Below are 23,814 nucleotides of genomic sequence, written 5' to 3'. Positions count from 1 at the left end.
GACTCTGAGCGAGCGACACATTAATTTTAAATGTAAATTTATGTTTATGTATATGTATATTAACTGTAAATATTGTATATATAGATACTTTAGGCACAGCATTTGACATTAAAATAGTTTAACTCTTATACACTTTTATGTATATTTGCGACACTTCTTTTGGTATTTCTCTCATTTGTAACTTTGATTCACTAAACTAGATACTAAATAATTTAATTGGTTTGCTAAACAATCTGTAGATCTGTACATTAATTAACACAATTCCTATTCGCATCAGCAGACTCCATCGTCAACATTAGTCAATTCTTGTTGTTGCTGTTGGGTCTGGCTGTTCTCCTTATGCTATACTTGTATATCAATGGGTTTGCCATCGTTTTCATAGTCCGAGTTGAGCAGCGTCTCTGAAAGCTCCTTTCGCGCCTTTTGCACCACCCAAAACATTAGAGCAACGCCACAAATTACCTAAAAGTAAAAGGAAAATTAGTTACAATTCTTAAAAATTTATGAAATAAATAACAAAAAATTTCAAACTTTACTTTAAAGTCTTAAACCACATGACAAGAGCTGCTAATTGAGTTATACCGAGTATAAGACTTTACAGCACAATAGTAGAAGACTTAAAAAGTATTGCATGCTTTCAGGCTGCACACGAAATTCAAGCGTTTTCTTAGTAAATACACGGCCTCGAGGCTCATTAATAATTTAAAGGCAAAGTTATGCACTTTTGTGCAATCACATTCAAGTCATGCCAAATTCGCAGCTTAATCTAGCACGCAAGCCCTTTTTTTGTTGTTGTTATGCAGCTACTAGGCCAACAAAATCAATAAGCCTCGAGTAAGAGAATGATAAGTTGAAGAAAACAAAAATATTTGCCACGCGCTAAACACAAGGTAAATAGTGTTTATATGTACACCAACTTACCTCTATCACAAAGCTAATATAGCCTGTCACTTTGGAGCTATGATCATTGAGCACCTCGTGCATCGATCGCAGTGTGGAGCCCAGATAAACATTTATCGTTTGGGCGGGCAACAGACCCAGAAATGTGGCCAAATGGTAGTCCCGCGCCTGAATGGAACTGATCTGTAAACGGAAAGGTGTACAAAATTAGTGAGCGTGTAATAATCAATAAACAATATGATTGTGTAATCATTTGTATATGTTTATATGTTTGTTTATATTTTATTCATATCAATAAACTATAAAAAACTTGCATATGTATGTATATAAATATATACATATATATATAATATATATATAATATATATATAAATAAATAATTAGAAAATGAAATAAAAAGAAATATTAAATATTGCCTAAGCACTAGAAAAACCTTTGTTTTCAAATACAAACAGTATAAGAGTATGCGTTTAAGTATAAGAGTTTACTTAAAAGTGTTGCCTACTTTCAGGCTGAGTTCAATTCGATAAAACTGACTAAAAAATACTTAAATCAAGTAAAAAAAATTAAATCAATAAATTAATATCAAGCTCAATTAAGACTTCTTTTTTATCAATAAATATCAGAAGTCTAAATTTGTATATACTTGGCTATAACCTCTGAAGCGGTGCTTGGCAACTATTGATGCCATGCCACACAGGTGCCAAATCGTAAATAAGAATAAAAGCATTTATAACTAAATGTTAAATTAAAAAATATAGGTAAGACATTATATATGAACTCTATAAATGAATGTTAAGTAATTTGTTAATTTTTTAGTAGCCACTACAATTTTTATGAAGAGCTCAATTCCCTTTCTCAAACCTTGAAGTGCACAATTTGTATTAAATAAAAAAACATAAAAATTATTTTGTTTATCACTAAATTCTATTGGTCAACATTTAGTGTTCAGTCGCACTGCCATTTTTATTAATAGTATTTGTATAATATACGTAATGAAGAAAGGGAAGAAATTACTCAGCGCAAGTATTTTGCTGTATAAAATATAAAAATTTGATTTTATTTCACTCAAAAGTTAATTTTTATTTTTTTTTGTATGACTCGCATGACAGGTATGACTTAGAGCTAACAGTTTTCACAGCTTTTGGCTGAGCAATAAAACCCGTTTATAAAATTTCAAGTTCAAACTGTGATTCAACTTTCAGCTGCATTTTTACACTTGTTTCTAATTCTTTTATTTTATTTATTTTTATATTTTATTGCTGCTGCCCACAATTAAAACTGTGCTCTAATTTGTGCAATCAACGTGAATGTGACTAATGAAACAATGTTATGTGTGATGAATTCTATATAAATATATATTAAATTTGACACAGTTGCGAAACGATTGTATCGAATCTTGACTCAATGCAAATATATGTAAAGAAAACTTTCCAAAAATTTACGTATTTTAAGCAGCTGTTTCTCTACACTATAAGCGCGTGGCTGAAACTTCTCTGCGAACGCATTTCGAGTGAGTAAACAGCAGAATAACTGAATAAATACACAGTAAAAGTCCCCATAAACAAAGAAGCTTGACTATACCGATTGTACATATATTTGAGTTTCTATATATATATATATATATATGTTTGTGTGTACATGAGTGTAGACAACTGTTCGTCCCTGACTGATAGTCGCTCAAATACATTTATATATATACATATATACATATTTATATTAACATGAAACATATGTTCGAGTGCGCGGGTCAAAGCCGCAGCAATTATAAAATACTCGAGATCTTTAAGATGTCTTATAAAATATTTGCATTGTATCATTATTAACTCTTGTATAGAAAGTTAGTTTAACTCACTCCAAAGATGACATTTTGCAGTCCAAATGGTATGGGCGTCAGACGCGTAAAGAGCACAACTCGAAACGCTTTGGGTCCAGATATCACGCGCAGTATGGCTCGTCCAGTCTCATTTTTGATCATTCTGAAAATAGACACGAGCAGCAGATGAAGCAATTCAATTTAAATAAAAAGAAACGGCATAGATGTGCCAAATGACGAAAATACATATAAGGTTTGATAAATGAGTGTGAGTGTTTATGAAGAGTCCAAAGAATTGATTTTTTAGATGAAGCTTTGCGGTTTCGTTGGAGCTCAAGTTGGAATTGAGAACTTATATTGCATATGATATAGAGATATAATATAAAACAGTGCAATTAACAAGTTATTAAACACCTTTAAACTCATCAAAGAACTCAGCAATTGCTTCATATTGTCTAATCTAAAGGAATCGCTTAACAATAAAACTAAACTTTGCCTTATACTCAATTCCAGTTCAGCTCAACTCAAGTCTCTATTATTATTACATTAATTAGGTGGCTTGAGTCACCTGTTTAACTAGTTACACTATATTTATCAAAGTTGAACTTGACTTAAACTACTTTCAAAGTCAATTTCACTTCACAGCAAACTCGATTTGAGTTATCATTTAAGTGAAATGCTCTCTGTAATTAGAACTTTTAGTCTATAGAGAAACATACCCAGTTACAGGTAAACAATGCTTATCGCATTAGTGTTAAGCAATGTAATTTGCTTTCCGCATGAATGGGTAAGCAAACTCCTACCTGTCTCGACACCTGTCAATTATTCATGCGTGCGTGTGTTTATAGAGGTAATCAGAGTTCAATTTGAGTCCATCAACTGGTTGTCAGTTAACCAGTTTATCATCAACTGGCTATAGCCAAAAGCGAATTGCCCACATTTGGGCCATTTAGTGGTCTGGCCTGGGCTGGGCTGGTTAGTAATTTATGATTGCCCAATTTATTAGCCATTTGTCTGATACCGATCTGTCACTGTGGGGTGTGTGCTGTTTGCTACCACTTATACGTACATAGATTATGTATATCAACGCACAGTACTTTTAATTATAATAATTTTGCTATAATCATAATTGATCGAATGGCACATACTCTGCAGACGGTGGCAGTAAATCAATTGAACGGTGTTAGCCTAAAATAATTTTTGTGTTCTTCCATATCTCATTTCCACTCTAAACGAGCTAATTGTGGCCACTAAAAAGCGGGCTAGTTGGGGCTGCCTGGCTAGTAGGTAAGCTAGAGACAGCTTCATTACTTCATTACTCATTCTAATCATTTTCATTATCATTATCATTATCATTATCATTATCATTATCATTATCATTATCATTATCATTATCATTATCATTATCATTATCATTATCATTATCATTATCATTATCATTATTACTATCATGTCCTCTGCACCATTCTACCCTCTGACACGAACTATTCCATTACAGGGTATTCGCAGTTACCTTAATAATTACTCAATTGACATATTGCCATTATTTCAATAAACTGCAATGCAGCCAATAAAACATATGAGCATATACAGTTATTTATAACTGTACACACTGTCACTATTGTGAACTGATAAAGCAATTGAAGCCGTGAAGCCATTTAGTTAGCTGCGGAAGCCAACGCTTGGTGGTGTTAAAATTATTTGAAAAGCTTCAAATTTGATAAGGCACTAACACAAATGCATAAATGTGTGTGTGTGTGTGTGTGTGTGTGAGTGTTCATGTGAAGCAGCACCAAGCAGCAACTGTGCACATGAAAAGTAAATTAGCTAAATTAACACATTTATTTAATTATAAACAATTGCCCTTTCTTGACTACTTTCTGAAGCCGATGCCATATGCATATATAAATAGCCGATATATATGAGCTGTAGAAATGAGAAAGATACAGACTTAGAGCTGCTGATTCCTGGCTGAGCTGTGAGCTGAGGCTAGTTCACCTAGCCTTAACAGACAGCAGTAGTAATTGCTAGAGAAGCATTCCAAGTCATCTTATTTTTAAAAGAGTTATACAAAGTTGGGAATCAAGAATTCTTGATTGTTTTTCTTATATTACTAGTCTATATATTTATCTTTTAGCTGATAACTGTTAACTGCTGATTATTTGGTGAAAAGCTTCATAGACTTATTTTACAAATTTCTTTTTATTTTACAAATTAATATTTTAATCTTATTTTCGCCGTATCTAAGAATTTATTGTTAAGGAGGTGAAATATTACTTATAAATTTTGTCTTATTTTTAACAAATTCGCCGAGATTTCGCCTTCATAAATCCGTGATCGATCAAATTTTAGTTTATTACACTACGCCCGTGCAAAGGTCGTTTAAATAAAAAGAACATCGTTGTACACTACCTGATTTTATACAAGGACTAGACGCCATTCATTCACAATCACAACACAGTTTGTTCAGTTGGCAAAACACTTCAAGCGCTTGTTGGCGTCGCGCAGCTCCTCCACATCGCGGGCATTGGACACACAGCCGGTGGTGAGGAGATCGAGTTCGTGGTTTTCCTTGATGTATACGCAATCATTGAGGATGCAAACGAGTCCGCGGAACTCCGGATAGGCCTGCAAGCAATCATTTGGTATAACAACGGACAGCTGCAGCGATACCACATTGCCGGTCATCAGTTTATAGTTGAGCATTTGATCGCCATCCAACTCATAGTCCAAGCCCACGTGCTTGATGAGCGTGGGGAAGTATGTGAATCTTGACACGGCCTTATAGGTGCCTGGCAATCGCATTAAATTATCTGGCAGCACGCGCATCTTTTGCAGCTGCCCAGCGAGTAGGATGAGGAAGGTGGCATGCAGCTCACGTGGCGTGCGGGCAATGGAGCTCGTATTGCACATCAGCGTACATAGCTTGGATCGGATCTCGAGCAGCATGTTGTAGAGCACCTTCTGCGGCGGAGAAAAGCGCCCATGGATGGGCCAATATCTGGCCAAGCCACCGTGGTAGCCCGCATACTGGCAGGACCCATCCATTAGCCACACATTGCCCAGTCCGGCTGTCAGCTTCGGCTCGTAGGGCAGCTCTTGGTAGGCGTAGTGGTGGCGACATTTCTCGACGAAAAGCATCCCCAATTCGTGTTTACCTTGATGGGGCTCGTGCTCCATTATTAACTCCTGCATCGATTCGGCAGCTATTGAGTTGGCACGGCGTATAGCTGAAAGTTCCCGGTTGGTCTTTATGCTGCGCACACACTGCATCATGTGGCGGGGACAATCGATGCTTAACTTTAGGTCGTTGGCAAACTCTTTGATGACCTGAGTCAAAGGACTTTCATCTTTAGTATACCACAACTTGGCACTAATATTATGGAGCATACGGTGGAGTGTTTCCTTCAGAGATGACAACAACATCACCTTGTCTACATTGAAGCGCTGGCAGGCATAAGCATTTAGCGAGGGATCTATATACTGTTTATCGTCCGGCTGGAACAGTATAGTGCGCAGCTCCATCAGACGATTACGCAACAGCAAGATGACCATATCGGGCAGCAGACAGTCGCACAAATATGCAAATTCAGCGCGCTGTCGTACTGGCTGTCCCTTGATGGACCTAACGCCCGCTATGACTAGGGCATGTGTATTGCCACGTCGGCGCTCAGAATGACTCAATCTATCCATGACGGCCCAACGATGATGGGCCACCTCCTTAGGTATCATTACCTCTATGCGATTTGGATCATCTCTCGTATAGTCGGCTGTTCTCCATTTCACTGACGGATGCTGTGCCCGCAGCTCAGCCACCGACGATGGGTTCACCATTTTGGCAAATTCTGAATCTTCCACAATAATTTCAGTTGTCGGTGACGCTGAAGCTGTGGCTGAAGCTGATTCTGACAGAATCGATGTGGGCGTTGTTGCCGGTGTCGGTGCCGGTGCCGGTGCCGCTGCCGGTGGAGGAGCTTCCTGCATAAGTTCACTAATTTTTTCATTGCAAATTTGACTTTGTGGCAACAGAAAACTGACCCAAGGCCGGAAGCCTTTAAATTTTGGTAATACTCGGAACATGATTTATAAAAGTAAAAGTGCAATAAATAAGCTTAGCGCAAATGGCAACTTAATAAAAGTTTACTTAATCTGAGTACAGATGGAAACACAAACCTAAACCGTATACATTACTTCTATTTGGATTGCTGCCAAGCAGGCCCTGTAGACGTATGCTTGACTAGACGGACTAGATACCCAATCACAATGAGCGTGCCCGATTGGGCAGATATCCTGTGCAATAACTTGCAACAAGCAAAGGAAAAGAAGTTTCGTTCTACTCACTTGTGCACAGCTATGCGGTGCCGGCAGCTTCTTATGGTGAGGTGAGCTATGGCTATGCCCACATTAGCTCCCAGTAGCACTGTTAACCAGCCGCGCCACCAGCCGAACAGGTAGCCAGCGGTTATCAGCAGCACAAGGTAACCCACGACAATGGGAAAGCTGACGAGTGTGAAGAGCGCCATGAAGATGATGAAGATGGTCCAGCGATTCTGTGTTTCGATCCAGAAGAGCAGTGCCTTGGCATAGTTGCGCGACAGATAGCCAACAACGAGTATGATACCCAACAGGGCGATGGGCACTAAATAGCTGAGATACCAGTTCCGCATGATGAATGAGTGCGTACGCAGCCAGCAGGAGTTGCGGCGCAAATAGGACGCGCAGGAGGAGGAGGAGGACGATCTAATGTGATTGCGTCGATTATTGGCGCTGCTACCAGCGCCGGGATTAACAATGAGAAACGTATCACATTCGCTGCTCTCCTCAATTGCATTCTCTACACAGCTGTTGCCATCGACTGCCGTTATTGGGATTCCCAAGTCGCAGTTGGCGTTGGCGTTGGCTTCCAGCGGAAAGCGCGTGCTTGTGCCGTTGTAGCTGTTGCTCTTGACCAACTGCGGTGAGTTGCAGGAACTTGCGACCGAGACAGAGACCGAACCGACGTGCACCAAGGAATCATCCATAATTGGTTTTTTGTATTTGTGCATGTTCGCATATCTGAAGCTGTTATTGTTATTTATATTACTGTTATTGTTGTTGTTTTTGCAGTTCACTTCCAGTGTTGTGGAGGCGCTCATTTTAGGGCTTTCAATGTGCCCAAAAATTTTAACATTTACAGTTATTGTTTGTATATCCCCTTTCTTCCCCCTTTCGCATGGCTTAATGGCACTTCATTTTCTCTTTCACTTCGCATTGTTTTGCTGCTGTCACTCGAAGAAATTTCACTTTTACATGCATGTGTATGTGAATGTGTTATAAATAAATAGATAAATACACAATGTGCAAATAGGCCGCCAGCGAACAAGCTGATGCCCTTTTTCACTCACACACAGCGCATTCACTTAATTTACTTCAATAACAAATTTAGATTTTTATTGTTTTGATTAAATTAAATAAATACACTTCATTCAATCGCTGACGTTGACTTTTTGTTATTAAATTCGTATGTAGTTTACAATTTTTAAACAAATAATTTAAAATGCATTCACAATTTGCTTTTAAGTCTACGAAGTTTTTAATTGAACTAGACAGAAGGCCTATGCGCCAACACGTCCTACTACGCCGAAACGAAATATTAAACTGAAAACCTCGGTGTGACCGCAGCCCGCAAAAGCCAAAACCTCTAAATATACATAATAAATAACACCGAGAAAATGTATGCGCCGAAGTTTGCATACTCTATTTAAGCAGTTATATAAATATATAAATTAGCTCTGGTATACTAGTAAGTTTTATAGATAAAAACGTTTCTAACAAGCATATATATTAATTAATTTAATTAATATTAATTTTATTTCAATTCCTGTTCGTTGGACTTTTTGGAATTGCGTGATACAGATGCTATGCTCGCCTGATCCTGTAAAAGAACCAGGCGCACAAAGGCCAAGTTTAACAGGAAAGCCTGCCCAAGCAGCTCCCGTTGATATCGCTCAACTTTAGAGTACATTGAGCGCAAATTTGAAGGGAACTGCACTTGATTCTGCAGATTAATCGGCTCGTCTTGTTCTCCATACTCCTCCATATTATAATACGTCCGCATCATGCCAAGAATTGTTTCTTCCGAGGAAACGCGTTCAGTACCAACCAGATGATTGAAGAGACGCGCAGTCAGGAACCGACGAAGGTAAAAGACATTCATTTTGCTTTCGCCGGCATTAATGCGCGCCATCAGAGCGTAGCTTAGCATCGAAGTAACTTGTGCCTTCTGGATGTTCACATTCTGCTGGTCAATGCTGCCGGGATTGTTGCTTGCCTGCGCCATCTGCGGATTCTCCAAGACATAGCAGTCTGCTTCGGGTATTTGATGAGACACATAGAGGCAACGGCGCACGAGTTCGACTAGATGTAATTTCTTGTCGTTTATTTCGTGATGCTGCCAGTGACTAAGCAAACAAGGTGAATATTTAGTCTGCGGCAATTCCAGGCGTGCCCAACTAACACTCGTAACACCAATGCGCACTCCAACAGTTGATGAAATGAGCTGCCTTTGCTGCTCATCCAAAACTGGTGTTATAAACGGCGCTATGCGGGAAGCCTTTGCAGCTTTAGCACCACTCGAAGCACTTGGCACCGGTTCCAGTAAACTCTTGTAGAACTTGGTAACCACTTTTAAGCCAAATCCATCAACATAGAGTATATCGCTTAGCTCTCGCAGTGGACCATTGCGCGCCTTCCAGTTGTGTAGCTTGTTTGCACGTGACTTTGTAATATCGTACCTAAAAAGAGAATCAGTCACTAAAATATTTATTTTATTTACTAAATACAAACCTTAGTAGCTGCTCAACGCCTTTTTCGTTTATGACATTTAAAATAAGCCTACGCTGCTCATCTGTATAAAACGGCAATTCCACAGGCTGCTCTGCATCCCGAACTATAGACTCTGCAGGTGGCTGATTTCCCAACTGCCTTATAAAATGAGTACTTAAAGCACATAGTCTATGTTTAGCGTTAAAAGCAAGCATTGTTTAATTTAATGGTGTGTAAAAATTCTTAAATTTAAATTGTAATTTCGCAAAGCCAACAGGTTGATTGTTATTAACGCTAACAGTGTGACCAGCTAATAAAATGGGCAAACGTAATAAAAACAGTTGATTACAGCTGGTGCAGAAAAACAGCTGTCAGCAGCATTCGAATTTTCGGAAACTCAACTAAATAGTTAGTAAACACGCAGTACGAGAAATGTGTGTAACGTTCATTGACTATTGACGCATATATTAAATACACAATGCAATTTTCCTGGATGAAGCTAGCAATTTATCTGCTAACATTTTTAACATACGCATATTCTGGTTATGGATCTAGCACAATTGTGCACCTAAGAGATGCAATAATAGCTGCTGAGGCCATTTTCGGTGACGTCTTTAAAAATTTCATCACAATTGTGCGCAAATTTCGAACCGTGCATGAGGTATTTGATGCAGCCGTCGACGAAAACTGCATATTTCAGTGCCCAGTGCCAGATGGCGGTGGAACGGGTAAGTACTTGACCCACACATAGATATTATTATGTAAATTAGATAGCCTTATTCTGGCGTGTTGTTTATCTTTCAGCGCCGCGCGCCGTACAAAATAAGTTCTATGTGCCCGCCGCTGATGGCTGCGGTTCTTTGGGCCTGAGAATCAGTACCGAATATCTGCCCGCCGCCGAAATGGAAACATGCTGCAATACGCATGATATTTGCTATGATACCTGCAATAGCGATAAGGAGCTTTGCGATTTGGATTTCAAGCGTTGCTTGTATAGATACTGCGATAGCTATGAGAAATCTATTGCCAGCGATCTGATGACCAAAGGCTGTAAAGCGGCCGCGAAGATGTTATTCACAGGTACCTTGACACTGGGCTGCAAATCTTACCTGGATTCGCAGCAGCGGTCATGTTACTGTGCTCCTAGCAAACCGACTAACTTTAATGGCAATAAGTACTCGAATAGCAAGGAAAAACAGCAGCGGCAGAAGTACGGTTGGAAGGATCGTAACGAAATATAACACGGATTGGATAAATATGTTATTTGTTGTAGTTAAGTTCATGTTAGTTTTTAGTTATGGTTATACTTTTCTACCATTTGACGAATTTTTATAGCTTAATACCAAAGCTAGCAGAGTCTCAGTATTTGTTTAGCGTGCAGATATTTTGAAATGTTTATATTTTATAATTTAAAAAAAACTTACAAGTTGGCTGAGCGTTACATTAAAAATAAAGAATCATAAGTTATTTTTGAATTTGCTCGTTAGGTCGGAATTTCTATATATGTTCATAGTTATCGATATTTTTGAGCCTTATACAGATATAAATTCGTTATCGACTCGTCGATTATCTGGTACGCATTTCGCAACTTGCAACACTACACATTAACCTTAATTGCATTAACCAACACTAAAACAACACAAGCGCAGCAAAAAAAAAGATTTTGCAATAAACTGAACAAATTTTTAATGTAGCTTGCCATTTCCTAAATCTTGCAATGGGCTATGATGTCAATCGCTTTCAAGGCGAAGTAGACGAAGAGCTAACATGTCCCATATGCTCCGGGGTTCTGGAAGATCCGCTTCAGGTTTGGCAATAACAACAACTACAGCTAAAAACATTTTTCATTTCGATTCTCAATTATTCCACAGGCGGTCATGTGCGAACACGCCTTCTGTCGTGGCTGCATAAATGAGTGGCTCACACGACAGCCCACATGCCCTGTTGATCGCAATGCTCTAACTACTGCAAATCTGAGAGCTGTGCCGCGCATATTGCGCAACTTGTTGTCCAGGTAACTCTTGTAGACAATATGTATTTTCTATAACCAACTAATGAGGGTTTTATAGGCTTTCGATTACCTGCGACAATGCGCCTTATGGATGCACAGCTGTATTGAAACTGGATGCATACAATTCGCATTTGGAAGACTGCGTACATAATCCAAAGCGTCCATTTCCCTGTGAAAAAGGCTGTGGCTTTGACATACCCAAGGACGAACTCAAGGACCATAACTGTGTGCGTGAGCTGCGTGCGTTAATTGTTAAACAAACAGAGCAAATTGGCCAACTCAAAACGGAAATAACCGATCAGCAGCTAACTATCAATGAGTTGAAGCGAGAACTGCAGCTATTTAAAGATTTTATGCGTGCCATGCGCGTCTCGAATCCGGCAATGCGTGCGATTGCTGATCAAATGGAGCGCGATGAGGTGATACGATGGAGCAGCGCCTTGGCCAGGGCGCGTGTAACACGCTGGGGTGGTATGATCTCCACTCCTGATGATGCGCTGCAGGTAATATAAACAATTGTAACAGTAGTTAAAATATACTTATCAATATATTATATGACAGCTTATGATCAAACGTGCTTTGTCGGAGTCTGGTTGCCCGCCACACATACTGGATAGCTTAATGGAGAACTGCCACGAGCGACGCTGGCCCCGTGGTCTAAGCTCTTTAGAAACGCGTCAAAACAATCGACGCATCTATGACAATTACATATGCCGACGCATACCAGGTGAGTTTGAAAGATAGTAAAATTATTAGGTAAACAGTCATCCTGACTAAACAAAGGTTTTGTGATTGCAGGTAAACAGGCGGTGCTTGTGCTGAGCTGTGACAATGTGCACATGACTGAGGATGTGATGGTCGAGCCAGGCCTGGTTATGATCTTTGCGCATGGCATCGAATAGAGTTGGTCGTGTTGCAGCTACATTCAACTAATTAGTAACTAAATACTTAAATGTATGTCAAACAGTGCTCAGTTTTGTTGTTTCCTCGAATTAATGCATAAGCCTAAGCATAAACACATTCACACACACACACATACACATACACATTTGTCATATTAATCATTTATAGCATAAGGATTAACTCAAATGCACTTTCAGAACTAAGAACAAACAAAAAAAAACCATTCAAGCGCCTCATGACGACTTTAAAGTTGTAGTAAAAATTGATATAAAACTTTTGTTTCCATGAACACATGTCGTTTATGATGTATGTGCGTATTCCATTTGCACATACACACTCGCACATGTCTGTGTGTGGTAATCATAATTTTTTAATTAAGCGATCTCAGCAAACAAACTTTTGTTATTGTTCACTTAAATTCGCTGGATGCATTCAATTTGTGTCTCTTATATAATTGTGGCTTTTATTTAAGGAACTTAAATAATTTACTTAATGTGTAATTAAATTAAAAGAAATTTTAAGTAAAAGTATTCCATTTTTTATTAAATAAAACAGAATCTTTAGTTTACATTGGGAAAATTTTGTGTTATTCTATGTGGCTCAATCGCAATCGCATTAAAAAAGTTTACTGGGTTGCATTATCTCAGCTTTACGTTGCCCTCAGCCCACGCACACACACACACACACACGCACAAGAGTTCTGGGCATCATCTGTTCCCGAAAAGGAAATCCAATAAGTCGCCTAACCAAAAGCAACAGTAACAACGATATCAAACTGGTTCCTGTATGAGAGCTTTAAGAAAAAAAATTCAAACCGGTTACGGCTTTCGTAGACATGTTTTTTTCGACTCATTATACAAACAATTGTTTAAATGTTTTGTGTTTTGCGTGTTGACGCTTTTTTGCTTTGTTACATGTGCCAGAAATCGATTAACGAATGCTTAGACAACTATTGATTGGACAAAATTTAAATATTAATTAGCGGTTTTATCACTTCGAACTGTCAGGGGGCGCCCCCTGGCGTTTGAAAAGTGAGAGTTTCAGTGGAATAAACCGCAATCGGCGCGCGCAGCTTCCTACAGTCGTCTACGCAGCGCCGTTGCGGTCGGACGTGCCTTTGAAATATTCAAAAGTTTTCACTGAAAACGTTTAATAACGCAATGAATTTGTCAATTTGTATGCTAATCTTTGCGGTCGTTTGCCTAGCGGCGACGTCAGCGGCGCCACAGCTGAGGCAACGCAACGAGAAGCAGGTTCTGGAGGAGTTGCGTAAGTATCGAAAACTGATCGATTCCTATTGAATAACAATACTAATTGATATGATCGATCCAACAGCTCAAAAGGGCGCTACCATCGAGGAGGTGGTGCTAGAGTCGAATCTGCACATCAGACCCAAGGCACGACAGAATGTGAGACGCGTTCGATCCCTGGTGGATGAGACGCTTAATCAAATTTACGCTGCGCACAAGCGCGTGAAGCGTCAGGGACGCGGACGCGGACGCGGTGGATTTGGTAGCAATTCCCAAGTAGGCGCAGCTGCAGGCGGCGCTCAAAGTGGCGTCAATGTGGGTGCTGATCGCAATGGCGGCATTGCCGATGCCAATGTGCACTTCAACCCATTCGGTCCCTTGGGCCCTAACGGCTACAACCAGGAACAAACGGCCTCAAATGGTGCTGCGAATAGCCACTTCAACAATGGCTTCAATTCCGGCTCATCTGCGGCCAATGCGCAGGCACAGGGCTTCCAATCGCAAAGTAATCTCGGCTCTTTCGGTGCCTCCTCCACCAGCACGGCTACCCAATCGCAAAACTCAAATCCATTCGGCAACAGCAATTCTGCCGGCGCCTCCCTTAGCCAAGTCTACAAGCTGCCCAACGGCCAGACCATCAATTTTGCTTCCACAAACAATTTCGCCAATAGCGGATTTGGCAACACTGCCAGCAGCCATGGCGGAGCTGTTTCTGTGACCGGTTAATGGCATTAATATTATACAAGCTTTTGGATAAAAATGTGCAATTGTGTAGACTCGATTTGTAATAAAATTGTATCTAATTTCTACGCTTCTAACACGTCTGGCACTTTCCAATTATTAACAAAAAACTGGAACTGCCTACGCATACATATTTAACAGTATATAAAACTTATTTGCTTACCATTTAGAGGTCATTAACCAGAGTCTGCCAACTCCGAAATATATCGCATGACATTTTGATTAAAATTTGTATGTTTTAGTTTTATTGGTTTGTTATTATATTGGCTTTGAAATTAGTCGGATTCGCTTTCGCTCTCCGATTGAAAATCGCCCACTTCAATAGAGAATTTGTATTCCTGATCGCATCCCAAATATGAATCGCTCATATAGTACAATGTATAATCATGCTTGCCTGGACTGGGCGCCACAAAGTCCAGCTTGACTTTAGCCTTTTGTTGCAGTGTCAGACGTTTGATGGAGAGCAACGAATTGGTCTTTGGATCACCGATGACCACCCACCAGCCCTCCTCGCGCTTCTGTGGGAAGAATGGCGCAATAACCGGACCGGTAACATCGTCCTCACGTTCCAGCTGCACCACCACATTAACCGTGGAGCCAGAGTTGATGCGATCCTTATCAACTACCTCGTAATTAAGCTCAATGTTAGGATAACGATTGCAAAAACGAGCCACATCGGCCATTTGGACATCGGACAGCTGCAGCAAGCGTGTGCGATCCTCGTCCTCCAGTTCCATTATATCGAAAACAGTTTCGATTTTCTGCAAAGGAAATAAAATGAAAATTGATTGAGGACGTAAGCAATTTTGAGAAATTTTACTTTTTCTGTGCAGCGTTTGATGATATCAGCGTTAAAGTGTGGCAGCTGCCGCAAATACGAATCCTTGCTCCACATAGCCTGTGTAACCATCTGGGCCAGTTCCATGGCGGCCACAGCTGGCGACAGCCAGCCATTGGAGCTTAGCACATCCACGCAGGCCTGTATCAGGCGTATTGCTTTGCTGAGTATCTGCTCCGTATCGCCTTGAAGCTCTGGTCCCAGCTGCAGCCGTGAGAGATGCGCTTGAAGCAACAAGTTGGTCTTTATGTGAGGATCGTTGAATCTACAAAGAAATGAGTAATATATTTAAGGAAAAATTTAAACAAAAGTAACTAAATTTTAATATTTACTTGGGTGCTGTTTCATTGGGTCCAGTTAGCTTGTTTGGCAAGCGCTGGGAGAGCGTGCGCAGAACCTGCTCCTCGTGATGCCTCACTACAACATCCTCATACTCGGCTGCCGATGAAATAATCTCCAATAGGCCGCGTACTTTTGTTTTACTGTTCAACGACAAGCTGAAGAGCTCTGCAAGACATTGTTTTCGATTAGATCAGATTGTTAATGGAAAAACTAGACTGGATGTTACCTATAGTCGTATAGTTAATATAGTAGTAGGCGGCGATCATGCCCAGGTTCAGAGGCAATGTATCCATATCATCTTCAACACTTATGCACTTGGATTGCTCCAGATCGCTGAGCGTATTCTCCACCAGCTCCGACAGATGATCGGACAAATGTCGATGCGTGACGCCCTGCAGATTGTAGTAGTTGGGATTCTGAGTCAATCTTCGATAGAGGAATGTCCATGTTAGATAATCCACGGCATCTTGTTTGTTCTCAATGGTTTTGGTAACCACCTCGGCATTGAAGTGATCGTGCATACGATGATCCAAATGGCTCTCGATCGGCAGCGGCTCGTTGATAAATTTCTTAAAGAAATCCTTTTTGGAACTCTGACACATCAGCACACACTTGGCATCCGCATCCTCGTTGGGTCTGTTGGCGCGTCCAATCATTTGCAGCACATCCGTAATGGGATAATCCTCGTACGAATGATTTTTGCCATTGTAGAATTGTGTGTCCATGACGATAACGAGATGTGCCGAGATGCTCATGCCCCAGCACAGATCCCGGGAGACAACAGCCAGCTGAACAGCGCCCGAATCAAAGAGCTGCTCGACCAGGCGATGATCCGAGGCAGACAAACCCTCGTGCAGATAAGCAACGCCCTGAGCAAGCGTCTCCTTCAACGTTTTGTCCGACATGCGCTCGAGGAAGGGCTGGATATCATCCTCTTCGGCATGGAAGAAACGATTCGGCTGCAGATCCGAGGCGGCATACGTCAATATATCAATGGCTGTAAGACGCGCCTGTTTACGCGACGAAACAAATACAATTACGGGTTTATGTGGGCTGTACTTAAGTATGGCATTGTACACAGGCTTGGACATGGTCGCAATGCGTGTGGCGTTGTGGGTGACATTGAAGCCCTGTATGTGCAGCTCTAGTGGTATGGGCCGTACGCTTGGATGAAAGTTGAATGTGGCATTCGGATTGCAGCCAAGCCACTGGGCCACATCACGAGCATCTGTCAGCGAGGCGGAGAGAGCAACGATACGTATCTGTTTTTCAATTTGGGAGCTGATATAACGCATGCGGGAGCAGACAATCTCCATGACGGGACCCTCCTCACCGCCCACCAGCTGCAGCTCGTCGACGATGAACAAATTGATCTGCTGCACATTTTTACGTTGCTTCCAACGGCGCGAGAGCACATCCCATTTATCCGCTGTGGTTATAACCAACTGACCCTTGGCAATAAGCTTAAGATCCGTGCCCGTTTCGCCCGTCAGTTTTACCACCTTAATATCCAGACCGCCAAATTTGTTATGCCAGTCGGCAAAGACCAGATCGGCAAGCGCCTCTTGGGACACCAGATAGACGCATCGTCCCTCGCTGCTTTGGCTAAACAAACGCATAATGGCAAATTCGGCAACTGTCATTTTACCCGATCCCGTGGGAGCACCCACAAAGACATTCTCATCGCTGTTGTAAACCGCGTTGAAGACTTGCGTCTGTATAGGATTGAATTGTGGGAATCGTTGCGAATAGAATGCTTCAAATTTGGGCTGGCGTAAGGCGCTTATGGGCAGCGGCTGTAAGTCGAGCAGTTCCGTCGGTGGCATATTCTTCTCGGGCAATATAAGATGCCTAAACGATACGGGCAGCTGTGTTTCGGCGCCTATCCAGCGATCGGAAACAATGCGCAGAAAATATTGTGGTGGCAATGGCTCGAAAACGGGCACAAAGAACTTCAGCTGATGCTCATCCTGTGCGTATTTCTGTTTCAGCAAGAAGAATTCATGATGCAGTATCAGCTCCGAGTCCACATCCTCAATCAGTACCCAGAAACCTTCCGATTGCCCATGCACCTTTTCATCCCATTGAAAATCGGGCGTTATTGTGAGCTCTACACGGAGCGTTGCTCGCGTTATGGGCTGGATGTGCGTAGATAGCTCAAGTTTGGGAAACTGATGCACGAACTTGTGTATCGTCTTGCCCAGCTTGGGCACGCGTATCAATTCGCCCAGCTCATGCGGTTCCAGATCGTACAAGCGCGACCAGGGAAAGTGTTTCTTTTCCAGCTTCTTAGCGATTTCGTCGGGCATCTTTTTGAATTGGCGCAACGGCGTCATCGATTGCCACATGCGACGATCAATCATCTTGCAAAGCGTCAGCGTTTTATCCGCCAACTGGGCCCAGCCACGAGTCAGCACAATTTCGAAGATGGCACGCATCAGACGCGCAGCGGATTGTGTGATAAACACCATGTCGGACATCAAGGCAAAGCCCTCCAGCTTAAGCTGAGAGATGTAGGCCTGCAGCAGCACATTCACTTTGGCGCTATGTTCCTCAATTGACTCCTTGATGGGTATCGGCACACGCTCCATAAGCTTCTGCAGCTCAAGTTTCTCCTCCTCACGCACAGAGATGTGACGGAACTCCGACGACAAAGAGAACACACGAAATAGCTCAATTTCGCTTAGAGTTTGCTTTAGCAACTGATTGTAGGTCAGCATTGTCTCGTGGGTCAGATAGTAGTGAGATGCAATGCGGCCGAGATCGGTGACCTGGAAGTGTCCCGTCTTGCGCTCGTATTTGATTAAGCCACTGCGTTCCAGGCAACAGGCAGCTGTATGCAGCAAATCTGCGCGATGCTGCTCCAGAAGCGGATCTGCTTTAATCGCATCGTGCGAAACGCCATACAAGGTGGGATTACGTAGCATGCGTATGTAGAGGTAAGTATAACCCAGCCAATTGACTGCATCCTGTAGATGTTGCACGGTGCCGAGCACAATCTCAGCGTTCAACATGTCCGGCAGCTTGGAAACGAACTGCGATTCAATGGGAAGCTGCTGATTGAGCAGCGAGAGATAAAACTGCAGCTCACTGTGATTCGTAATAAGTATGCCCTCGCCCTTGGTATCATACTGTGGACGACCTGCACGGCCCAACATCTGCAGCACATCCAAGGCGCTCAGCTCGACCCAACGGCCCTTCTCCGGATTGTACACTTGTGTGCCTTTGATGATAACCGTGTGCGCGGGCAAATTGACACCCCAGGCCAAGGTAGCTGTCGACACCAGCACTTGAATATGCCTATCAGCAAAGAGATCTTCAACTAGCGTACGATCCACGCGCGTCATGCCAGCATGATGTATGGCAAATCCATAGGGCAGCAATTCCTTTAGCTCTGTATTCTTCACCTGCTCCGCCTCGGTACGCAACACTTCCATGCTGGCCGATCCCTCGCGTAAAAAGCTGCCAAGCGTGTCCTGTTCGAGGCACATGTCACGCACTGCACGCGCCGTTTTGCCTGTCTCTTTGCGTGAGTGCACAAAGACGAGCACTTGATTGCGACCAGCATGCTCCATTGTCTTCTCATACACTATCTCGTTCATGACCTTTGTAGGAGAGTAGTGATTAAATAAACTGAACTTTACTTTATAGAGGTTACGACATACCTGGAAACGCTTCAATGCCTTCTTCTCGGTCACACCAATGTACTGTTGTTCGAGAGCTACGGGTCGATAGCTGTTGTCAAAGTAGAAGAGACCCTTGTCGGGCTTCACACGCAGAAATGTAGCCACATCCTGGTAGTTTGGCAGCGTGGCAGACAGGCCAACCAAACGCACATCCTCCTGCGTGGTCTCAATGTTGCGTATGGTACGTGCCACCAATGCCTCAAGCACCGGTCCACGCTCGTCGTGCAACAAATGGATCTCATCAATGATGACCAAACGCACCAGACTCACAAATGTGCGTTCCCCACCTTTTCGTGTAATAATATCCCACTTCTCTGGCGTGCAGACAATCACCTGTGTTGCAGCAATTTGCTCACGCGTAAGCTGATGATCACCCGTCAATTCAGAGACAGTAAGATTGTAGCAGGCAAGGCGACGTCCGAAGTTTCCTACCATTTCCTGTACCAGTGATTTCATGGGTGCCACATAGATGATCTTGAAATCTTGTGCATTGATGGTGCCATCCTCATTTATGTGCTTGCCAATCTCCCGCATCATCGTGAGCAGGGCTACATTCGTTTTACCAGCACCTGTTGGCGCACAAAGCAGCATATTTTCATCGCTATCCAAAGCTGCTTTATAGAGCCGGCTCTGAATGCGATTCAAAGTCTTAAAGCCATCGAACACTGGCTGCACATACTTGGGCAGTTTGTCAATCGGCTGCAGCTCCTCGTCTGCCTCGAATGCTACTTGCTTTAGAGCAGGCACATGTACCTCCTCATAGCCTTTACGCTGTTTGCGATAGCTGCCATCGGGTAACTGGCAACGCTTGTTGGCCATGAAATGCGAGCCCTGGGTAAAGGCTAGCTCATCCAATTCCAACAGTTGTCGTACACCAGCAACTTGACCAGCAGCCGCGGCGCCGCCATCGTCGGCATCGCCTTTGCCACGTTTGTTGGCTCGCGCATCCGCCTCCTCCTGCTCATCGGCCTTGCCAGTGTCGAGTTGACGTAGGATTTTGGCTAGCGCCGTATTGCCTCGCATCTTTTCACGAATACGCTGCCTTTCGCTATCGGTTTGTGCAGAAGCTAGCATGGTACAATAAAGTATCATCTGGCGATTTAGTTTCAGTTGCTTAATGAAGTCAAAGCAATCGTAGCCCAGCAGCAAAACCAACTGATTCTCACAGTCGCGTTCGTCGGCGGCATCTTTTAGTATCTTGAGAACATCAGCGGCCTTACTCTGTGAGACCATCGCATCCTTGTAGTACTTGCTGAGACAGCGCTGCAGCCAGTAGGCATCAATATCGAGCGGATGTAGCAAGCGATCCTTTTTTACATTACTAGCCGCCTCTTCGTTAGCTAGCTGTAAATTAAAATAATAAATGTTAGTTTTTATAGATGAAGAATACAAGCAATTTACATTTTCGGCATGCAGGGTGTGATCAATGCGCGCTTCTTCGCCTTCATCTTGTACGTCATCATCGCGTATCTCGCCATACATGTCATTGTCACTCTCCTCTTCGGACTCCTCGAATTGTACGTTGATGCCGTAAGTATCATCTATCTGTTCATCATTGTTGGTAGCTGCTGTTAGAGCATTTACTGCATCACTGCCGAAGTCGGTGATTTTCTTGCCAAGATTAACGAGCAATGCGAAACGTTCATCAGTCACTTCACCAAGCAAGCTGTCTACGTCTCGTTTGCGTTCGCGGTCTTTCAGTCGCTCATTCTTAAGCACAGCCAAAATTTCATCTGCAGCACCGCACAAAATATCGCGTGGCTGATCACCCAATGCCTCCTGTATGAAACTCAGTAGCACTTCGTAGGTCTGACGGGTCTCCTGCGTCTTAGGTCGATAGACAATGCCTACCATCTCATCAATACCCTCCGATAGCAATGTGGCGCCCTTCATGCGCTCAAAATCATACTGTGCCTCATCACGTTTTTGGCGCTTTACTTTGCGCTCCTCCGTTTTTTCCGGCTTTGTACGCTGATAGCGATCACCCATGCGAGTGCCATCTAATTTGCCAACCAAAGAGCACACCTCGCCAGTGGCTTCATCTCGACGCGGACGCTCGATTAGACGTACATCAGCTTGCAGCACAAGATTCGAATTCTATAAGGGAAACAAACACAAATTAACAAACATTTTTCGGCAAACGTTTACCGCATGTGGCGGCACTTTTTTCCTAACTATTTAAAAATACTTACCGCCTTGTACTCGTACTGCAATTGACGTGCTGCGGCATCCGCCATATTTGTTTAGTTCTTTATTAACGTAATAAGTGCTGAAATAACTTAATTTTATAATTTTAAAGCGGTAAAAATATTTTCCTTTTTCGCTGTTTATTGGCTGGCTATGAGATAGTGCTGCATTCGATTCGATATAATAAGCCGACTTTGACATCGATATTTGGTATTTATCGATGTTAGCTATTGCTGTGCTTTTTTTTCTCAACACTGGTTTTGCTTTCCGCTTTGGTCACACTCCATTGAAACACAGAAGTAAACAAAACAAAAGTTCTCGCTCTCTTGAATTTGTAATTTATTGAGCTGCAAATCGATAAGCAACTCAGTTGCATTGCGATCTCGTTAGTGAGTGGATCGTCGGCAGGATCAAGCAATTTGAAAATAAAACTCATCAAAATGCTGTCGCTACCAAGCACCGATCAGGACCTGCGCTGTCCTGGTTTCTGCGATTGTCGCTTTCCCAGCTGCATTGATATAGCCAACCACAAACGAAACATTCCTGATCTGGTCACGTGTTGCTGTGGAGAGGACAGTGGGAATGGTCTGCAGTGGCAGTGGCATCAAGCGGAAGAATCCGATGCCCAAGTCATTGGCAGAGATATCGTCTTCCATCCCACCTACAGTCAAGGCACGGCCATTGTGCGTGGCGAACAGCCGCTGCAGCAGGACAAAGTTCACTTCTGGGAGATGCGTGTTATTACGGTGCTGGCTGGTACTGATGTGGTAAGTTCTAGTGCATGGGCAACTGCATCAGAAGGGATTAAAATAGCTAGCGAGATAAGCGACACTTTAGAAGATAAGACAGCTGAAGCGCACTTGACACAGTCAGCCATTCTCTCGGCATGAGGGAATCTGTGGTGCATAGCTCGTAACAGAACGAGTGAGAACTGATAAGAAACTTGTATTCCTACTTTAAGCCGCCCTCCCGTTTCTGAAAAGGTCAATGCAAACGTAATTATTCCACTTGGTTACTATTTGTCAGCCCCTCTCTCTCTCTTATGTTTTCTAGATGTTTGGCATAGGCACCGGTAGCGTTAATCTGGAACAATTCAAATTCCATTTCGTCTCTGCCCTGGGCACTAATGCCCAATCCTGGGGCTACTCCTACAACGGTAAAATCCAGCATTGCGGTGATCAGTTGCCGTATGGCCAAAAGTTTTCTCAGGGCTGTTTGGTGGGCATCTATCTGGATCGCACGCGTGGCCATTTGGAATTCTTTTTGAATCGTCGCTCCCTAGGCGTGGCCTACACGAACATACCAACAGATCCACATGTCAAAATCTATCCGATGGTCTGCTCCACAGCTGCCAGGTCTGTCATCCGCTTGATTAACTCCACCTCACAACCAGCGACGCTACAGCTGCGCGCATTCGAATCACTTGCCAAGCAGCCGCAAAAACTCGATGAACTGCGTCAAATGCCTGGCCTGAAAAGCATTATGCAATCCTATTGGTTTCTAGCGCCACCCGTACGCTATTCCAGATGCTCTACAAATCTGGACTTGGACTTAGGAGACGAGGCGGTGCTATCAAGCTCCAAGCTACGTTTGGGCCGAAAACAAAAATATAGAGGTAAGCTCATTAACTGTTTATACCAGTTGCCGATAAGAGTATTGCTTCAAAAGTTAATCATGCTTAAGGAAATCATTTCGAATTATGTCGAGTAATTTGCTCTATTTACAACAAATATTTGAGAAATATATAAACAAATAGAACGCCTTATCTCTTGTAATTTAATTTGACAGCTCGAGATAAACGCAGCTAAAGTATATCAAATGTACTTTTCTCGAAAGCTTCTCTAACTGAACTACATTAGAATATAATACAAATATATATTTATATTTATATATATATATATATATTTATAAATAATATATGTATACTTAATTATATATAAATATATTTGTGTCCGTGTAGCCCTTCAATAATCTAGACTTCTTCAAGCTCTGACCTAGATACTTGCCCATGTCTGTCTGCAGCTTGTTGTCTACGCCCTTAGACAATTGGCATTCAATTGAACATATATAATTTTTCAGAGACCGATGATGTCAGTATCGATGAGGATCTATATGCGAACGCGCACAAAATTCCAGTGCGGCGCAACGACAGCGGCGATGAGGAATATGCCTCATCCATTCACGAGTTCTGTGATGAATATTTTTACAATTTGTTATAGCTGGAGGATATCGGCTTTGAACTTATTACATATATATTTATATATATATAATTTTTTTTGCATTTCCTACAATTACAATGTATTTTTTATATGCTGTTGCAAATACTCTTTTGTTGT

General features: G+C 42.3%; 7 protein-coding genes across 10 annotated transcripts; 4 read left to right on the top strand and 3 right to left on the bottom strand.

The window, feature by feature from the left end:
- Positions 1–100: 100 nt before the first annotated feature.
- On the bottom strand, positions 101–8,328 carry LOC111595341 (protein maelstrom). 2 transcript variants are annotated; one of them, XM_023309015.2, is made up of 4 exons: positions 7,058–8,328; positions 2,756–2,879; positions 922–1,083; positions 101–462 (listed from the first exon to the last, which is right to left on the bottom strand). In XM_023309015.2, exons 1-4 carry the CDS (start codon positions 7,849–7,851, stop codon positions 343–345), a joined length of 1,200 nt encoding a protein of 399 aa, XP_023164783.2. In that variant the 5' UTR covers positions 7,852–8,328; the 3' UTR covers positions 101–342. The 2 variants fall into 2 exon arrangements, with proteins under 2 accessions (XP_023164783.2, XP_030080520.1); XM_030224660.1 differs by lacking the exon at positions 7,058–8,328 and adding an exon at positions 5,129–5,174 and having other exon boundaries at positions 102–462.
- A 110-nt stretch (positions 8,329–8,438) lies between these two features.
- LOC111595334 lies at positions 8,439–9,817 on the bottom strand. The gene is made up of 2 exons (XM_023308995.2): positions 9,542–9,817; positions 8,439–9,489 (listed from the first exon to the last, which is right to left on the bottom strand). Exons 1-2 carry the CDS (start codon positions 9,733–9,735, stop codon positions 8,565–8,567), a joined length of 1,119 nt encoding a protein of 372 aa, XP_023164763.2. The 5' UTR covers positions 9,736–9,817; the 3' UTR covers positions 8,439–8,564.
- Positions 9,818–9,922: 105 nt separating this feature from the next.
- Positions 9,923–10,901, top strand: LOC111595335 (group XIIA secretory phospholipase A2). The gene is made up of 2 exons (XM_023308997.2): positions 9,923–10,248; positions 10,325–10,901. Exons 1-2 carry the CDS (start codon positions 9,999–10,001, stop codon positions 10,759–10,761), a joined length of 687 nt encoding a protein of 228 aa, XP_023164765.1. The 5' UTR covers positions 9,923–9,998; the 3' UTR covers positions 10,762–10,901.
- A 101-nt stretch (positions 10,902–11,002) lies between these two features.
- Positions 11,003–12,497, top strand: LOC111595340 (E3 ubiquitin-protein ligase NRDP1). 3 transcript variants are annotated; one of them, XM_023309012.2, is made up of 6 exons: positions 11,003–11,093; positions 11,215–11,327; positions 11,392–11,534; positions 11,590–12,034; positions 12,093–12,258; positions 12,330–12,497. In XM_023309012.2, the coding sequence occupies exons 1-6, from the start codon at positions 11,024–11,026 to the stop codon at positions 12,431–12,433; spliced, it is 1,041 nt and encodes a 346-aa protein (XP_023164780.1). In that variant the 5' UTR covers positions 11,003–11,023; the 3' UTR covers positions 12,434–12,497. The 3 variants fall into 3 exon arrangements, with proteins under 3 accessions (XP_023164780.1, XP_023164779.1, XP_023164781.1); XM_023309011.2 differs by having other exon boundaries at positions 12,315–12,497; XM_023309013.2 differs by lacking the exon at positions 11,003–11,093 and having other exon boundaries at positions 11,128–11,327; positions 12,315–12,497.
- An 810-nt stretch (positions 12,498–13,307) lies between these two features.
- LOC111595347 (nuclear pore complex protein Nup98-Nup96) lies at positions 13,308–14,515 on the top strand. The gene is made up of 2 exons (XM_023309021.2): positions 13,308–13,703; positions 13,770–14,515. The coding sequence occupies exons 1-2, from the start codon at positions 13,595–13,597 to the stop codon at positions 14,408–14,410; spliced, it is 750 nt and encodes a 249-aa protein (XP_023164789.2). The 5' UTR covers positions 13,308–13,594; the 3' UTR covers positions 14,411–14,515.
- Positions 14,516–14,646: 131 nt separating this feature from the next.
- Positions 14,647–21,673, bottom strand: LOC111595345 (putative U5 small nuclear ribonucleoprotein 200 kDa helicase). The gene is made up of 7 exons (XM_023309019.2): positions 21,484–21,673; positions 20,693–21,388; positions 19,271–20,635; positions 15,832–19,210; positions 15,596–15,770; positions 15,246–15,528; positions 14,647–15,186 (listed from the first exon to the last, which is right to left on the bottom strand). Exons 1-7 carry the CDS (start codon positions 21,526–21,528, stop codon positions 14,701–14,703), a joined length of 6,429 nt encoding a protein of 2,142 aa, XP_023164787.1. The 5' UTR covers positions 21,529–21,673; the 3' UTR covers positions 14,647–14,700.
- Positions 21,674–21,759: 86 nt separating this feature from the next.
- LOC111595346 (SPRY domain-containing SOCS box protein 3) lies at positions 21,760–23,712 on the top strand. The gene is made up of 3 exons (XM_023309020.2): positions 21,760–22,245; positions 22,532–23,093; positions 23,558–23,712. Exons 1-3 carry the CDS (start codon positions 21,919–21,921, stop codon positions 23,695–23,697), a joined length of 1,029 nt encoding a protein of 342 aa, XP_023164788.1. The 5' UTR covers positions 21,760–21,918; the 3' UTR covers positions 23,698–23,712.
- The last annotated feature ends 102 nt before the right edge of the window (positions 23,713–23,814 follow it).

The sequence above is a fragment of the Drosophila hydei genome, unplaced genomic scaffold (assembly GCF_003285905.1).
Source record: "Drosophila hydei strain 15085-1641.00,03,60 unplaced genomic scaffold, DhydRS2 tig00000001-arrow-pilon, whole genome shotgun sequence".
Taxonomy (NCBI): Eukaryota; Metazoa; Arthropoda; class Insecta; order Diptera; family Drosophilidae; genus Drosophila; species Drosophila hydei.
Note: the sequence above shows the minus strand (reverse complement) of the source record. Positions and strands in the feature narration are given on the sequence as shown.

Bases quoted from the DNA above. Each gene is read 5' to 3' on its own strand.
- LOC111595341 (XM_023309015.2), bottom strand. From the start codon at position 7,851: ATGAGCGCCTCCACAACACTGGAAGTGAACTGCAAAAACAACAACAAT. The intron at 2,880-7,057 runs GTGAGTAGAACG...GTCTATTTTCAG, and splicing joins CACCGCATAGCTGTGCACAA to AATGATCAAAAATGAGACTG. The intron at 463-921 runs GTAAGTTGGTGT...TTTTACTTTTAG, and splicing joins ATATTAGCTTTGTGATAGAG to GTAATTTGTGGCGTTGCTCT.
- LOC111595335 (XM_023308997.2), top strand. From the start codon at position 9,999: ATGCAATTTTCCTGGATGAAGCTAGCAATTTATCTGCTAACATTTTTA. The intron at 10,249-10,324 runs GTAAGTACTTGA...TTTATCTTTCAG, and splicing joins GCCAGATGGCGGTGGAACGG to CGCCGCGCGCCGTACAAAAT.
- LOC111595334 (XM_023308995.2), bottom strand. From the start codon at position 9,735: ATGCTTGCTTTTAACGCTAAACATAGACTATGTGCTTTAAGTACTCAT. The intron at 9,490-9,541 runs GTTTGTATTTAG...TTCTCTTTTTAG, and splicing joins GGCGTTGAGCAGCTACTAAG to GTACGATATTACAAAGTCAC.
- LOC111595347 (XM_023309021.2), top strand. From the start codon at position 13,595: ATGAATTTGTCAATTTGTATGCTAATCTTTGCGGTCGTTTGCCTAGCG. The intron at 13,704-13,769 runs GTAAGTATCGAA...TCGATCCAACAG, and splicing joins GCAGGTTCTGGAGGAGTTGC to CTCAAAAGGGCGCTACCATC.
- LOC111595340 (XM_023309011.2), top strand. From the start codon at position 11,024: ATGTTCATAGTTATCGATATTTTTGAGCCTTATACAGATATAAATTCG. The intron at 11,535-11,589 runs GTAACTCTTGTA...AGGGTTTTATAG, and splicing joins TTGCGCAACTTGTTGTCCAG to GCTTTCGATTACCTGCGACA. The intron at 12,259-12,314 runs GTGAGTTTGAAA...GACTAAACAAAG, and splicing joins CATATGCCGACGCATACCAG to GTTTTGTGATTGCAGGTAAA.
- LOC111595346 (XM_023309020.2), top strand. From the start codon at position 21,919: ATGCTGTCGCTACCAAGCACCGATCAGGACCTGCGCTGTCCTGGTTTC. The intron at 22,246-22,531 runs GTAAGTTCTAGT...TATGTTTTCTAG, and splicing joins TGCTGGCTGGTACTGATGTG to ATGTTTGGCATAGGCACCGG. The intron at 23,094-23,557 runs GTAAGCTCATTA...ATAATTTTTCAG, and splicing joins CCGAAAACAAAAATATAGAG to AGACCGATGATGTCAGTATC.
- LOC111595345 (XM_023309019.2), bottom strand. From the start codon at position 21,528: ATGGCGGATGCCGCAGCACGTCAATTGCAGTACGAGTACAAGGCG. The intron at 19,211-19,270 runs GTATGTCGTAAC...TCTCCTACAAAG, and splicing joins AGGCATTGAAGCGTTTCCAG to GTCATGAACGAGATAGTGTA. The intron at 15,529-15,595 runs GTAAATATTAAA...ATTTCTTTGTAG, and splicing joins CCCAATGAAACAGCACCCAA to ATTCAACGATCCTCACATAA.